Below are 17,742 nucleotides of genomic sequence, written 5' to 3'. Positions count from 1 at the left end.
AGAATCTCCATCTAAGATGCATGGCTATTAGTTTTGTCAGGTATAAGTAGCTGCCGTAGAAATCACAGATCAACTTGTTGTTCCCTTCCATCTCTCTCCATTAGAGTTCAACATCCTTTTAAAAAGTCACTTTATTCATGAATTCATTTTGGGTCACTAACTATACATAATTGTTGTTTTAAAGACAATTGCCAGAACTGCCATCAAAAACGCCCTTTTTTAACACAAGTAATCCACAGCATGTGGACCAACGTCGTCAAGGCTTGCAACAATTTCTCCAAGAGTGAGTATATTGCTTTTTTTGTTCCTAATTTGGGAGGTTTCTAAAATTGTTTTAATGATATCACTAATTTCCTGTTCTTCCACTGTCTCTCATCTTTTGTACACGACAGCCACCTTGTGGCCACAAGTATGCATTTGCACACCCTCTCCTGCTTGCATGGAAGGGGCTTCCTAACTTAGCCCAAATGCTTAAGAGACTGTGTGTTTCTATTGCTGGATACTTTTTGTTTGCTCTTGAATTTGTAATTTTTTTTCCCTTTTGAAGCAACACTGTGTATTAAATAGTGCATTTATTTTTGTAGAAATGTGATATTGTGGTAAAACTAATTCATAGTCCTCCAGTGTAAGCTAAACAGACTTTAAAGAGTCAAGAAACAAATTTCCCCTTTGTTTCAGTATGAAGAGGCAATGTTTAAATATGGGGGTGGTGATAATAAAAGGCAGTGTACTGTTCTGGTATTAGGTCATTTGAGGACTATAACCATTGTGATGTATTGGTTAGTAGTGGTGTAAGTGTTGGACTGGGACTCGGGAGACCCAGGTTCTAGTCCCCAGCCATGAAGCTCAGCGGGTGACTTTGGGCCACTCACTGACTCTCAGCCGAACCTCCCTCGCAGAGTTGTTGTGAGGATAAAATGGAGAGCGGGATGACCATTTAAGCCGGCCTTGGGTTCCTTGCCAAAGGAAAGAAGGTGGGATATACATGTAGTAAGTAATAACTAAATAATAGCATAAGCAGGAATTTCACAGCTCTGCTCGTTTTTTTAAACCTATCTGCAAATTAGAAGCTTATTCATCAGATTTCATGATCATGTTGCTGAACTTTTTGACATCTGGAGCTGTGTCTTATCATGCATGTTCTTCTTCTTAAGCCTGCTCCTTTTCAGTGGTGGAAATCACTTCGCACCCCTCTTGTAAATCCTTTCACCAACTTGTGTTACCATTACTCGTCATGTTAGAGTCCAATCAGTTGTTAGATAGATTGGTTAGTTAGATTGTAGAATCTAATCTAATCTTAAATGGCCGTTCAGCACTTCAAACAAACACACTGTATCCACGCTTTATTCAGCTAGGAAAACAATCCTATAATAATATTGTGCAATTGGTATTAGATACTGTTATTGGTATCATTTTGGCATAATACTGTACTTTTGCACCCATTGCTGCTCTTGAAATGCTCAAAATTGTTAGCGTTTTTAATGGTTTTCACAGTGCCATGCTAGGACATCCTATAATAAATCTCATTTTATGTTTAAAAACAACAACAGAGAAACAAAAATGACATCTAACCCATCCCCTAAAGCTTCCTATCATTGTCTTCATGGCAGTCAGATTATGTTAAAAGGTCCAGCGAGGAGAGCCCTGATGTACTTACATTGCCTGAAGCTGCCAATTTTTACTGGCACTGAAGACTTGTATTCATAAGCAGGATTTATAACATCGGAGGGGGGGCAGGGCGGGGGGAACTGCTAGGATTATCGCTCCTGTTATAGTGTTTAGACAACCTTGCACTTTCATCCCATGGTCATATAAACATCACCACACTGATCATTGGACCAAGATGGGGTTTCCCCTGCTGCCTTTGGACACTGAAAACTGGAAAGACAGGGAAATCCCAAACAGTGCGCTTGTTTCAATGCATACATGCAAGAAGTCATATCTTTCTGTTCCTGTGCTCATGCAGGTGAACGGGGAGATGGAGGAGGAGAATGTTGCATTATGTTACTGAACATAACACATAAATAAGGATCCCCTGCTTTTCCATGCTGCACCTCCCTGGGAAGGGAAGAAATGCTCTGTATAGATACTTTTAGCCCAGAGATGCAGAGATCTACGGTCAACAGGAAACTGCACGGGAGTTATTAAACTGGCATTAAGAAGCCCTGTTGCCACTAATTGTGTTCAGAGAGCCACTTTGAGAAGGCAACCAGCCAAGGCCTTAACCCCCACCTAAGTTGCCCAGTTGCAAGTGCACTGCTCCATCCACAATCCTCTTTTGGTTTTTTGACTCTGTGGTCAACTGGGGGACAGGTCACATCCCTGGATTTACCTCAGGTACTGCCAGTTGCCCACCTCTAGAGTATACACAAGAGTAAATAGAGTCAGTGTGGTGTAGTGGTTAGAGTGTTGGACTAGGACTGGGGAGACCTGGGTTTTAGTCCCCACTCTGCCATGAAGCACACTGAGTGATTTGGGGCCGGTAACTGGCTCTCAGAACCACATACCTCGCAGGGTTGTTCTGAGGATAAAATGGAGAGGAGGAGGATCATTTGTTTGTTTATTTCATTTTTATACCGCCCAATAGCCAAAGCTCTCCAGGCAGTTCACAGAATTAAAACCACAAAAATACAACATACAGTATTTACTACCTTGTGTTCCTTGAAAGAAAGGCGAGATATAAATGTAATTAATTAATCAGTCATATTGGTGATATCTGTGTATGTGATCCAACTATACAGATTTGGTTATTTTCCACAATGGGTATGTGAATTGTGACTTGGGTTTGGGTCACACTAGGTGATCACGTGCATGTGAGTACCGCAGAACCACGCGTGGCCATGGCTGAGCTAAAGGCTGGGAGTGCCATTTGTCGGAACTGGTGCCTCCCCACGGGGATGGTCCTCATAGCTGCCATGATTGCAGCAGCTAGGTATAAAGCCCCCCACCCCACTTGTGGTCAGGTTTGTACAAACTGTGCCTCCGCATGTTTGCCTCCCAGCCACAAGTTCAGTAGCTGCCCTCCATGCTCCTGAGGCACTTTCATTGGGGGCGGGGGTGGGGGGCTGCCAGCAAGCAGGAAACAACCCTGCCTATTCTGACATCATCTTTCCATTAGCATCAGTTATCCTGTGGAATGCTGCAGAAAGCAAATGTTCTTGCAGTCGATGTTGCTGTTTGTTTGGTTTATGGTCAGAGGGCCATGCTAGGTTTGCATGCAGGAGATCCCAGGTTCAATCCCCAGCATTTCAGGTAGGGGTGGGAAAGACCCTTGCTTGCAACTTTGGAGAGACCCTACCAGTCAGTGTAGACAATACTGATTAGGCCAGTGGCCTGACTCGGTACAAGACCGCTTCCTATGTTTCTGAGGAGCTAAAGCTTTTCAGAAACCTGTAACCAGTGGAATCTCAGATTATTGTGTTCGGAATCACAAGAAACAGAACATGCTCATTACATTGAATGTACTGTTTTCATAATACTTTTTATTTGGACACTGAATCTAGGGGTGGATTAGGAGCAGGTTAGTTGATCCTTCCATTTAATTATTTTAAGCACAGTATTTTTGTCTCTCTGCAGAGCCAGTGCAACGCCAACATTAACGGACTGAAGTTTTATACATAGCTCTTGTTGCTTCAGTGCCAGATAACTTAATGTCTGTCTGGTTCTTTCTGGTCTCCCCCCCACCCACCAGCAAACAAAAGCAGCATAGGGTTCTGGTTCCTACTTTTTGTGAGGTCCCCCTCCCCTTCCCATTGAATAGGAGGGGAAGGTGCCTGGCCAGAGTGAATGCCAAACCAAACTTAACCAGAAGTAGAGTACGTGAACATTTTCCACCTCCAGCCTACCATCTTTGTTGGTAGTGTCTGGCCATGATTACGTTTCTACCTTTTTAGATCTACTTCCTTTTACACAGTTAGTGGCTGGTCTATGGTGCGAACTCTGGCTTCTTTGGGCCATGTCTATTCATTGGAGCAAATCCAGGGAAAGAGCAATTGCACTTCCTGACTTAAGGCTAAGGGGAGGGAAAGAAAGAGGTGCCCCATGTTGGGCCGTAAGCGGTGGCTGCTTAGGTCAGTTAATTAACCCATGATTTGGCACAGTGTTCATGCTGCTGCCATGTTGAGTATGCAACCTAACTACTAATTGTAGGTCAACGATTAGCATATACTGTCCAGGTTTGGACATCATGTGGGTTAAACAACCCAGAGTTAACCTAACTACTAATTGTAGGTTACCTGCAGGTTGATTAACACATAATGTCTAGGTTCAGATGTCATGGAGCAACCTTCAGTTGGAGGTTTCATATTTAAGGAGACAGTGGCACATGCCTGGCACACACTGTGGATTAATTAATTAAGCCACAGTTTGCTGCCATTATGTCCGAACGGGCCCATTCTAAGAATACATGCCAGGAATTCATAATTTGTTTAGAATGTAATGAAAAAGAAAAATGATGACTAGAATACCCTATGTAGAGTATAATTGATGTTGGTACAGTTTGGCTTTAAAACCAAACCTTCTGTCCAAAATGTCCCTCAGGGTGATTAACAGCAAAAGGTAGAGTGGACGGAAGAGATTCATTGTTTTGCCTTTTCCATGTATTGTGTTCAGGAACAGTGAATTATCTGTGCACTCTCCTCTGAACCAGCCTCTGAACCAGCCCAGCCTCCTGGCTCCCCACTCCCTCTCTTACCTTGGCCAAGGAAATAAAATCCTGCAGCAGGCCGGTATTTACAGTCCTTCCAGGGAACCGGAAATAATCCTGTTAATAAGCCTGTTATCTTGCCTACATCTTTGTGAGACCTGAAATCAGTAGGCAAGGTTCAACAAATAACCTCCTCTCTCACACAAGGACACATGGACTCAGCACACAGACATCCCCTTGCTGTCGTCATGTGCAAACTGGGTTTTAGTTTCTGCAGCTTTTCCCATTTGTGCATGACATTTCTTATGTTTAGGAAGCACATTGCACTATTTCATTAATACAGAGTTAGTCATGTTAAGAATATATGATTTCAGTGGGTCTGCGGTAAGCATGAGTAAGCTGGCTCTAACCCTTCCTTCCTTCCTTCCTTCCTTCCTTCCTTCCTTCCTTATTTATTTATTTATTTAGAAAAGGGAGGAAACTGATCTTTATTATGGTGGCCTGCATTTCTCAAGAATTCCTGTTGAAAGCTCAATGTATGTGCCTTCAATAGAGGGCACCAGAACACAGGCTGTGTTTGCTTGTTCCTCTAGGTTTGATTCCCCCCCCACCCCGTTATGATATGATGTAAATGGGCTGCGTAAATTTGTTGAAAACAGAATCAGAGTGTTAACCTTCTGCACACATGCAAGCATGCATCTGTCACTATATTGGGTTACAGAAGATACAGGAAATCTTTAGTTAGGATTAAGTTGCGCTGCTCAACCATATGTTCTCCTCCAACAGAGCAGTGTGTAATATACCTAATAAAATCATGCTGAAAAGAACCAGATTTTGGCCTCTGTCCAAACGAGACAAACCACATGTTTTGCTTTTATTAAAAAATACTGGCTTTAGCTTGAGGAGGAGAAACATGTTCTACATCTCACATCCTAAGCTTCTGTGAATGGCCTAAAAGTAAATATCTTGAAACTGCCTTATGTACAAATTGTTCTTATGATTAATTAAAATTTGGTTTTATGCTTTTGCATTTCGGCAAAGATTAGGATCTCGAAAATATGCTAGTACTCTAGGCTTAACATGAGCCAGGATCTCAACCTACAAATATATGAAACAGTAGAATGCCTCTGAGCGTGTACAGACTTGCCTTCCCCTTCACTACTAGGGCAGGCGTCTGTATTGGACAAGCAGACCTGAGCCACACACACACTCTTCTTAGAGTAATGTATAGATTATATCTCAGTTCAATAAAAGTGGTGAATACCAGCATAACTCAGGCCCTGAGGATTTGTTTTTAATTTGTAAATTGAGTTACATGCTCAGAAGTTGCTTATCTACCTCTTAATGCCTTTTAAGTATCCCATTGTACTCTTGAGGTACATTTCTTCTCACATTAGTTTATTTTTATCTTTTTCATTTTTCTTTCACCGCCTGTGTGTGTTTGGCTGTGATTTTAAATAAATCCAAAACACTGTATGGGTCTTCTCAAAACTCAATCCAGCCAAAACAAATATCCAGTATACATATGCAATGCTTTTATTCTCTCCACTAAATTTAGAACATATGTCAATACAAAAGTGAAAATGCACAATATAAATACTATATCTTAATTTGGCTCTGATTGAGGGCATTCCTTGGGCTGTGGAAAGAGGAGTGGATTTCGAGATGACCTATTTGGGATAAGAAAGTATTTGGTGTTCTGTTGAAGAGTATGGACAACTGGAGGAATTTTTGGTTATCACTGACAGAACAGGAGGATCTTGACTTTGCAACTTCAGCCAGGGCCAAACAAAAAGAACAAAAGTTTTTCCCAAGGACTTTGAACTTCTTCATACAGTGACTTGATAAAGATTCTACAAAGTTGAAACACATTTTTACTAGTGGTCTGTAGTTATTGGGAGCCTGAGACATGGGTGTCTGTTGTGTATGTTTACCTATGTATTGATGTATTCTGGTATGGTATTTGTATTGTGCATTTTCACTTTTGTATTGACATATGTTCTATATATTTAATGGAGAAAGTAAACGTATTGGGCAGAATCCAAGGGGCCCTCACAGATTCTCTTATGCCTTGCCGATTCCAAGCAGCCTGCACCACGTGGCACAATGTCGATTAGTGCTTCCAGGGCAACCTGAAATGAGCATTTACCATTTCTCAAAGGAGGCAGGTTGGTGGAGCTCACATAAGGGAGCTCTGTCGACCTGCCTCCTTCCAGAAATGAGCATTTCCACTTGTTTCAGGTCTTCTTCTGGGAAGCACTAAATCTCCCTTCTGTAAGTGGTGGGTCCTGCTTGTGCAGTGGAATCGGTGGAACCCACTGCTTTGCAGATGGGGTGGAAGGGAATCGGCAGGGGTGTAAGCATCCCGTTGGATTCTGCCCAGTGTGTATGTATATTAGGTCTTTGTTTTGGTTGGTGTGATTTTAAACAGCCTTCCCCCAAGCTGGGTCCATCCAGAGATTTTAGACTACAACCCCCATTAACCCCGGCTCGCAAGGCCACTGGTCAGGGATGATGGGAGTTATAGACTGAAACAGCTGGTGGGACCCAGGTTGGGGAAGGGTGTTTTAAATACATTTGAACTGATAGGGCTTTCCCAGTGGTGTGGGCCTTTCTGTTCCCTCTTTCTACATTAGTAAGACTTCTGCATTCTTGTATGACAGTAATGGGGGAGGCAGCAGTGGGGAAGGGAGGTCTGAGTCTTCCCCCAGTTTTAAAGCAGACAGGGCAAATAGTAGTTTTATCTTAATCATTTTTTTTGAACCACTAACACTGCAAAGTCACAGGTGGAGAAGGGGGAACGCTACCATCTGAGCGTCTGTCACTGCTTTGATATGGCTGTTGGAAGGAAGGGCCAATGCGGTATGTGCCCGAAGCACATGACATTTGTGCTTCGGGCACAGATGCTTCTGTAAATATAGCCTTTCAGCTTGTGGTCTGTCTGAGCACAATGGAGCCTTGAGTGAGGCAAGGCTTGGCCTGGTTTGTTCCTTGCTTCCCCCAGCTGCCTTAATAGTGACAGCAGCTCTGCCACTCTGTGCTTCTGGCTTCACCACAGAGTGAGGTAAGGTGAAGCAAAGGCTAATGGCGGCGCTGCCATCACCACCTGCCAGAGGCCTCTTGTGTAGCCTACCCACAGCAATGTGGGTCAGGACGTATCTTTCATGGCAGATTTGGCTAATAAGATTGAATCATACTGTGACATTTACCCTTCCCAGCCACCTGCCTCTTGCCCAATTAGGGCTTCCCGGAAAGATTCCCTCTACCAGCCTTCCCCAAGTTGGTGCCTTCCAGAAATTTTTGACATCAACTCCCATTAGCCCCAGGCAGCATGGGCAATGGTCAGGAATGCTGGGAGTTGTTGTCCCAAACATTTGGAGGGTACCTGGTTGGGGAAGGCCGCCCTATACCATTTTAAGGGTCTCATAGAATAAGCATGGCTTTTCCAGTCAGTGCTGTGGTGATAGGAGAAACGAGGGTTTGCTTCTACACAACTGTGAAAGTAACAAGAGCACCCTTGTGTGTGGGACCTGACAGTCCTGTGCTCCCTATGTCATGCTTCTCTAGCATCCTGCCAACAGCCCTTCCTGCTCTGGGGTCCTCCCAGCTTTCCCCAAGCCCCACGTTCTTCTTAACATCTCCTTTCTCCAGCTCCATAACTTCACCATCAGTTGCTTCCTTAAGACAGTTATCTGGACCACTGATAACTACTGCTCTTCCCGGCTTCCTTTAGTCAAACCCCTGCTGTTGGCCCACCTGGCGGCCAAGCCCTCCCGTGGCATGAGAAAGGCTGCTAAGTGGAGAGCCTCCATGTAAGGGGGATCCTGATTGGGCCACAATTCCCCCTTCACAGGATGAGCTGTTTGCATACCTTGGTATGTGGGTAATGCCCCTCCTCACATGTCCTAAATGCATGGACGGGGTGGGAGTGGATGGACAGACAGACAGGAACTGAGTGAACTAGTGGCCGGGCTAGCCTCTGCAAGCCCCTACACACAGTCTTTGTATGCGTGGCTGGAGTCATCTGAACTCCCTTCTTGTCTCTGTTAGCCTTGGTGATAGAAGGCTGCCTTATACTGAGTCAGACCACTGATCCATCTAGCCCAATATTGTCAACACTGACTGGCAGCAGCTCTCCAGCATTTCAAGCAGGATTCTTTCTTGGCCCTACCTGGAGATGCTGGGATTGAACCTGGGACTTTCTGCATGCAAAGCATGGGCTCTGTCACTGAGCTACAGCCCCTCACGAAGGGTCCTGCACCCTTCTTCCACTCTATCTCCCTGCCTGCCAATAATATTCAGCATTGTCTTTAGGCTCTCCGAGAGCTTTTTCTGCAGCACCATCTTCATTGGTCCATCATCCTTTCACCAACTCCATGTCTTCTTTGCCCTTTAATGGAAACTGGCCATCTCTATCTGCTTTTGTTTGTCTTATTTCTCAGCCACACTTACCTGCTCTGTCCCATTTCTCCACCCACGCTGCCTTGGGGCTTCTTGCCTTTCAAGCTTTTCTACTTCCCAGTCTGTTGTTTGCAAACCTTCCATAGTGAAGTGTGTCTGTCATTCCCTCAGCCACTACATGTTTGTGAACATTCCAAAACATTGATAGCAACTCGTCCAGTTGCGGCCAGAGACTTCATCGCCACCCTAAAGCCTCTTAGCATATTATAACATAGATTATGATGGGGCCTAAAGAAAGAACTATTTAAGGCATATAGCATTGTGATTAGAGGTGAAAACCAGTGCCTTAATAGCCCAGTTCTCTGTACTTGGGCTCGCCTGAGCCCATTTAAATTAATGGACTTAGATGCGCCTAACCTTGCATAGGATCAGGCTGCAAACTGTGCTTTGAAGACCATATCTGACCATTGCACACTGTGAAAGATGTTCTATTGGCAGTCCTCCACTACAGAAGGAACATTTTTGATAACTGGAGAAAACCCAGTTCAGATGTAATGGTCTTAGGCTGATAAAACAAATGGCCACACACCCAGCTTTGGCACTTCTGTACTGGTTCTGAAATCACACTTCCTCACGATGTCCAAACTGGTTTAAACACTGCTTACAAGCCAGTATATGAAATCAGAAGCTAGACATGGAAGGCAAGGAAGAGAGGGGAGGGAGCTTGAGGCCTCACGGCTCATTCTCAGGCTGATTAAACCATGCTTTATCAGCCAAAGAGACTTATCTGAACCAAAATCTAGGATCCCATCAAATGTGAGACAAAGGACGTGATAACAGTACCTTGTATGTTAATTGTACCTTTCCAGTAATAGACCCTATTCATGCAAAAAGCAGACATTAAAGTTTTCATATTTCATAGGGAGGGGTTAGGAAACAGTATCCATTTTTCAGTTCACAGGTTGGTTGCTTGACTTGTTTGCATTTCTAGGTGACTGTACCTGTTTAAGGAGTATCTTTCTTATTTATTACTTGTGGTCTCTTTGTTTTGTACCTCCAGATGGCACTATTAAGCAGAAAGAAAATAACTGTAAAATAATCAATCCAATGTAAAATAAAATTGGAAATTGAATTATAGCTGCGGGGAGTGGGGAGACGGTAGCCTTGAGCTGCTGATCAACCTGTACTCTTATCACTTTTGTTTGCTGTTCCCATATGTTAGGTTACCAGCAAGTTAATAACAGTGCTTCAGCAGTTCAAGGCTTAGCAAAATTGCACTGGACGTGAAATAAAGCTAAAATGAATTTCTGTCCAATATCATTGACATTAGTGCTCATTACTTTTGTGGTGCAATGCCTCAAACCATCAAAAATCAATTTTAAAGATTACCCATTATTTTATAAAGAAAATAAAATACATTTCAAACAGCAACAAAGCAGTAACTGTAGTGTAATCTCATGTATAGTTACTTAGGTTTTAGCTGGATGGTAAAATCAAACTACTGAAGGCAACATTTTTTTTAAAAATATCTCTGCTGAGAATGGAATTGTGTGCATGCTACATTCAATAGTCAATAGTTTTTGTTATGAATTCTGAATCTTAAAATATGGATGTTAGTACAATAAAAATTCCAACATTCTTGCCGAAGTCACAACAAAATGAGAAAGTAAACACTAGTGTGATGTTGTTCTTGTTGTAGTAATATTCACATTCCAAACCAGGACTTTGTTTTTCAACGGAATTCCTTTTCGTTAATGTTTGTTTCGGATTTCCTCTATACTAGGAGTCAGTGTGAATTATGTTTTGAAGCCACAAAAGTTACTGCTTCTGTCAAAAAGGGTTTCTGAGTTCAGATTTGGGGCACAATCCAGTCAAATCTAAATACTTCTTAAAGTCTCAGTGATTTTGATGGAAGAATTAAGCAAGGAAGAGTTAAGCAAGAGTTAAATCTCCCACTTAAATTGCTTAGCTTCAGGTAGATTATGCCATTGTTTATATTGCATTGGTTGGGATGTGCTGGTGTTAAGAAGGATAATAAATACTCTGCAAAAAATATTATAGTAATGGTGTGTGTTTTAGGTGGTGGTGATTGTTGTTTGGATATTTGGGAGTATTAAAGGGTTGTTTCACGATTAAGGGAGGATAATAGCAAGCCGGATTCAAAAAATGTTTGTCTCCCCCCACCAAACACACACACACACACACACACACTCTGCCGTCTGAGGTGTACACTGGCATGTGTGGCATATTAAATGGTTAGGGCAATCAGCCCAATCTACTGGAGCTCATGGCCATATGGGGCTCCTGCAAAATCCTCTTATTTATTTCACTGTGCATGCAACTGGATAATAGATTGGGGCAGGCTAATGTGCATTCATGCATATTTCCTGATTCTCCTTGAAAATATCATTTGGCTCAGCATTTAACATCTCAAGACTCGGATTGTTCATTTAAAAAGAAAAAGTGAATTCTCATCCCTCTTGGTTTTAGAGAACAGCTTGGAAACATGTAGGCACTATGTGGGGCAAGCTAAACAGGTTTTTAAGAGGGCAGGCCTTGAGGGCCTTGCTTGCCTCCCAGGGATCTTCATTCTCTTGCCCTAATGACCACCTGTCTTAGAAACAGGATAAATATAGGCGAACTTCCTTAACCTTCCTGAGTGCAGGATTTGAAGTGTGTGTTCAGAGCACATACAGCCATGCTTAAAGTGGGGTTGCATGGATCCCTTTCCTTTCCAGGCAGACATAGTGGAGCCTGGCCTAAGCATCACCTCACTTCCTTTTTTCCCTCCCACTTCATGCATTGTATACAACCCTCATTAGTCCTCACTGTCAATACTGTAGGGCAGCCTTCCCTCTAAGTGTGTTGAACTACAACTCCCATCATCCCCATCAGAATGGCATATTGGCTGGGGGTGATGGGAGTTGTAGCCTGACATGTCTTGCCATGTGGGGAGAGGTGCTAGGTTGAAGAGGGCTACTGTGTGAGATATTTCCAATGTTCGCTCTATTTATTGACCTGCTAGGCTTTTGATAGCTAATGGCACATTATGTTGTATCACGCACTGGCCCCTAACAAAGAGAATTTAATAACATTGTCTAATTTTAATAGGTTTCGTTCATTGTGGTTATTCTGATACAGAGAACCAGACTATGTTTTCATGTTATCCCTCAGGGTGGGGTGGGAGGTTAGGGGACAGCTTTAGTTATTCATATTAAATTAGTGACTTCTCTTACAGAAAATCTGTATTCTTGCCAAATACAAGCTGCGGTCCTGCAATTCTTTACTTCGGGAAACTCCTGTTAGGTTTTTGAATTGTGATAAAAAAAAAAGTTAAGATTAGATACTATATTTACTAACTCAAGTCAACAAACGTAAATTAAAACACCTAAAGATCTAAGCTATTTTGGTTTTTAATACATATGTAGTAATACTTTAAGGGCCTGATTCTGCAGATAACGGGGCAGTACAGTTGCATAGATTTTTTTTAATGTTCTACAAAACCAGACTGGGAAAAATAAATTGTATGACTAGAGCACATGGTACAAACAGGATCGTTTGTAGCTGCAGAAAAAAATGCTGCTGTTGAATATAATTTATGCTAACTGCACATTTAATTGCATTACACATTATATGCTGAATTGAAGTTTTATTTTAAAATTATATGCTGCAATTAAAATTCTTTCTTCAAAGAAAATCACTGAAAAGTTCCCTTCTCCCAATTTTCTCCAATTATTTTACCAACCTGTGTAAAGTTTAGATACATAATAATAATTACATATGACATTCAATTAATAAATATCTGTAAAAATACATTATATGCATATTTCTATTTTACACAGGCATTTGAACTTACATTCCAAATTCTATAGTGCATCTTACTTGCTGTAATAATGTTTTTAACAGGTATACAAAGTTATTGATTGTGAACCAGTTTCCATAATAGTATGTCAGTTTCTACCCCCACTCTGCTTCACCTCAGCCAAAAAAGTAATTGATCCACATGGTAGTAACAGATGGTTAAATGGAAAAAATGTCCTTGAAATTATTCTTATAGCAGATGTTCATAACTATTAGCTTCATGTTTTACTCACCAAAAATTTCAAATAATTTAATAAAGATAACACATGTTCAGTCACATTAGTTTTTATACTGCATTCAAAACTGCATTGGGTGTAAGTTAAAGAAGTAATGTAAAAGCAAGACAATACTGAGTAATAGATCTTGGAAGATAGTTCACATTTTGGATTTTTTTTTTAAAGGATCCTCCAGAATATACTACTGCTTTCAGACAGTAGACTTCACCTCTTCGTACAAACCCAGCTGAGTCCAGAAGAGATTGAGGCATGTGTATCTGGAAACACAAAATATTCTGTTGCTGAAGCGATCCACGAGTTTGCCTGTTTGAAACGACGGTTTCCTGTAGAACGTGAAGAGAGGAAAAAAGAGGAAAATTATGCAGATTCAGATTCTGAAAGGTGACTTCCTTACATTCTGCTAAACATGCACACATGATGATAAACACACTTCACTTTTTTGTTGTTGTTGATGCAATACTAAGATAATGAAAAAATTAATTGACTGAGATTTTATTGAGCTGTGACAGCTCATCATAGAAGTCTTCACATACACCTCCACACTGAATTAATGAATGCAGTAGAAATTCAATTATCTGCATTCTGATTATGTGAATTTCATTTAGTCAGACTTGAATTATTCGCGTTTAAATTATCTCGCTAAAAAAATATCCAACTGCACTCCAAATGGCTAATTAAAAGTCCAAATTTCCTGTCTCTCTTTTGTGACTGGGGATAATTAAAGTTCTCCTCTGTTACTCAGGCTTTGAGTCTGTTGTGAAAACCAATTTCCTCTCTCTTTCTCTCTCTTCCCCCCGCCCCCTTCTCTGCAGTTCATCCTCAGGGCTTGGGCACAGCAGTGATGATAGCAATTCACATGGATGTAAAGGAAGCACAGTTCCTGAAGAGCCCTGAAGTCATTTGCACATTGCCATCACTGAAATGACAGATAGAAACTTCAATTGTGGTTGAAAGTTGTATGTGACATAGACATACCATCCGCCCAGTTGCCAAGGCATGTCTTTTCTGTTCCAGAACTGTTTGTTTGTTCATTCATTCATTCATTCACAATGTATGCATAAAAGCCTTTACAATATTGAATGATACAAATAGTGTCTGTGGCGAGACACCTTAAATAAATGAGATTTCTCGACATGATTCTATGGAGCTCACTGTAAGGGTGAAGCAGTGGGTGGGGTTATATTTAGATGCTTTATATTAGAATATCTAACTTCTCAAAATTCGCAACACGTATTTTCATTTGGCTTTCTTAGAGATATCTTTCCAGTAAGGTGTTAGCTACATAACTCAGCTATATTATAGAAACTAAGGAGCTCTTAAGTCATAACCAACACACAGCACAACACCATGCATGTTAACTCAGAAGTAAATCCCATTGTGTCTAATGGGCCTTACTCCCAGATAAGTGTGCATAGGACTGCAGCCAGAGGAATAAGCGACCAACTGAGTTTTCTAATGAACATGTTGAAATAATACCTTTCACCCTAAAAAGAACTGTTGGGTAAAGTGTTATAGCTATAGTTACAGGCTACTATCCAGTACAGGGTTAGGCACACTGAAGGCCAGTTGAACTCAGTAGACTTAAGCGTGCCTGTCTGGTGAACTGTGGCCACAGGCAATGGTATGTGTCTTGCTCTTTGTTGTGACCAAGAAACAGTGTATTGTGACAAGGCCTTCCATTAGAAAGTGTGTGTAGTTGTATTTTAAAATTGATTTTAATGTGAACTTTTTTGACAGAAATGTAGCACTGAGGAATAAGAAGGAAGAGAAAATTTTAGCCAATGATTCTCATCAGAAAGAAACATCTAGGTGGACAAGTGAATGTTTAATCTTGCAGATGCATGTTTAAACTCTGCAGCTAGGTAACTTTGTAAATTCATTTAACTTCACTGGCACCCATCCAGACATGCATTTACTAGGAAAAAAGGTCTACCCAAATCAAGGAAATGTTTTTAAGAACTGGATTAAATTTGGGAGATGAGGGCTGGAAAGAGAAAGAGCAATAATTACTTTGAGCCAATGGTCTTTTTTTGTTGATGTCAATATTTGCACATCAAAGTGTCTTATAGCTTACCTTTGTATTTAATTGTGTGTGTGTGTGTACACACACAGACACACACAGACACACACACACACACAGAGTCCTAATCACTGAAGGAGATACAGGATACATGTTTAGGTAACTGTTAGCAAATTTAATTAAAGCCATAAATACAATGGTTGTAATTGTTACCATAAAAAGAACAAAAGAAATCCAACAGAAAAACTGCCTAAAGCATGAACTGGAGAAAGAATGAACTGGAATAAGATGTATTTTTTTACTTTAGAATTATTTGTATCTGTGTCCATTACTGTTAGTCTGAAGTAATTTGTGCACTTTAAATTTAGTCATCTGCTAATATTCAGTATACAAAGCCTAAAGACCTCTTTAAAACCAACGTGATACCACTTGATGCCTGCTCAGGAGTAAATGATTAGTTATTTCAGCCTGAGGATCCTAAATTATGGCAGATGGAAGGCTTCAGGTCCACTTTTTCAGTCGAAGATTATCTTTGAGCAGCCTAATTCAGTCATGAACTGCTGGATTTGTTATAGTGTTGTTAGCTTCATCAGACTTTGCATAACACTCTTTTTGTATTGTTTCAATACTATCTTCTTCCTGTACATTGGACAGCTGCCTTTCACACTGCCAGTGCAATCCTATACATGTCTATTTAGAAGTAAGCTCCATTGAGTTCAATGGGCTTTAATCCCAGGTAAGTGTGTACAGGATTGCATTCCATGTCTTTTTTTTTATGAATGTTTTTTGTATACCAGATATAAGTGATGTACCTAAATGCTGGCTGTTCTTTGTGTTCTACTGTTTAATATGTCTAGAAGGTGTTTGTATTTTATCCCAATTCAAATAAAATATTCTGTATGTAATTTATTGTTTCCTATTCTTTAAATGTCAGAAGCTGATTTGGTTCATTTTTATATTAGTAGTGTTTTGATGATGAGACTTTACTCCAAAATGTAATGGGCTATTCTATTCCCACTTTCCTAAGAGTAAGTCCCACTGAGCTCAATGGGACACTTCTACGCAGATATGTATAGTACTGTCCTATTGGTTTTCTAAAAAGATGCCATGCATCTTCTACATTCAATTCCCCATTTTGGGGTTCATTTCTATGTCAACTCAGCCCCCACCCCTTTTCCCTATTTTTAAAAATACATTATAGTTTTGTCTTTATACAAAATATAGTGAAGGAAGAGGGGAAAAGTAACTTGTTTCCCAAGTTTACGTTTTTGCATTATGTCATAAAAGGTACCAGCTCTAAATAAATTGTTCTTGCTGTTCAATATCTCATGGTCTAAAGAGGCAAATCTTAAAATTTACACACTTTATACATAAAATACATATTTTCTTGACAAAATGAAAAGATATGCATTCACCTACTCGGAACAGTTTTTGAAAGAAACAAACTCCATTTTATTCATTTTTAATTATGCATCTCATTTTTCTTTTTCAGCTAGATTATGTGTGTGTGTTTTACACATAAATTTAAGCAAACACACACTCTTATTTAACAAAAAATGGAAAGTCTTTTGGTTCCTGGTAGCTACAATAATACTGTAACAAATCAACAATAGTGTTTCTCTTCATAATAAAATCAAGTGTTTTCACTTAACATATACTTGTTTTACCAGTGACATATCCGACTTCACTTCATAGTCAATTTTAAAGTATTTTCTTCCAATATTAATTTGTGCTGCTTTTTAGCAAAGGCCTCAAGAACCCAGATTGACAAAGAAATGCATCTGCTTTTTTAAAAATAAATTCAAATTGCTTGTTTTCCTTCTTTTGAGTAGATCACATTTCACAGAATCCTTAGAAGAGGAAAGAGTTCTATGTACTCTCCTTTTTTAAAAATGTGAAAATGCACCAATTTGCTGCTGTAGCATCTGTATATTACATTTTGCGCACTGTCACTTGGGCATCATTTTATGCCAGCCACAACTAACTTGACACGATAGTGCCGGTTTTGCCTGACATTGCTACGCACATCCCTTTGAAAAACTGGCTAGCTCTTGTTCAACAACAAATAGCAAATATCAGAAACGCACAACTATAAAAGGAGGAGGGAAGAGAGCCAGTTTGTGAGGGCTGCGCGTCTCTTAACTTTCCAAATGTTAAAAAAGGAAGATAAAACCCTTTTCAAAGTAACCCACTCCCTGCCGGTTTCCCATGACAGAGGCACCGGCAAACTAAGTGCCCTACAATGCTCCATCGTCCCCCGCTTCCCCAAACCCGCTTCCCCAAACCAGCACTATTTTTCCTCATTGGTTAGCTGCTTCTCCAGGTGGATGGGTGTTTTTTTTCTCTCCTCCTGGACAGTTGACTTGGCAACACCGCCAGTTCTATGCTTGCTTTCCAGAGTTGCCCTGGGCCCCTCGAGTAAGAGTCCCCCTCCCCATGCATGCTAACTTTTTCGTGTATAAAACAACAGCAGCAAAAGAACCCGCTCGGTAACCATCTGGCTTCACCCTAGGAGCAAAAGCAAGGAATGCCTAGTCATCAGCAAACCTTCTCCCTCCCTCCCAGTCTTTGCTCCTCTA

At 40.9% G+C, this 17,742-nt stretch overlaps 1 protein-coding gene across 1 annotated transcript in view; it reads left to right on the top strand.

Moving 5' to 3' along the window:
- SNX10 (sorting nexin 10) overlaps nt 1-16,068 on the top strand; it is a 55,561-nt gene extending 39,493 nt beyond the window's left edge. The window contains exons 6-8 of the mRNA XM_084858514.1: nt 185-283; nt 13,309-13,524; nt 13,956-16,068. Coding sequence (XP_084714640.1) covers nt 185-283; nt 13,309-13,524; nt 13,956-14,037 — 397 coding nt within the window. The 3' untranslated portion in view covers nt 14,038-16,068. The remainder of the gene's footprint in view (nt 1-184; nt 284-13,308; nt 13,525-13,955) is intronic.
- The last annotated feature ends 1,674 nt before the right edge of the window (nt 16,069-17,742 follow it).

This window comes from Heloderma suspectum, chromosome 5, assembly GCF_057233095.1.
Source record: "Heloderma suspectum isolate Gila_16-S chromosome 5, 16-S_ref, whole genome shotgun sequence".
Lineage (NCBI taxonomy): Eukaryota > Metazoa > Chordata > Lepidosauria > Squamata > Helodermatidae > Heloderma > Heloderma suspectum.
This window is presented reverse-complemented; position numbering and strand designations above follow the sequence as displayed.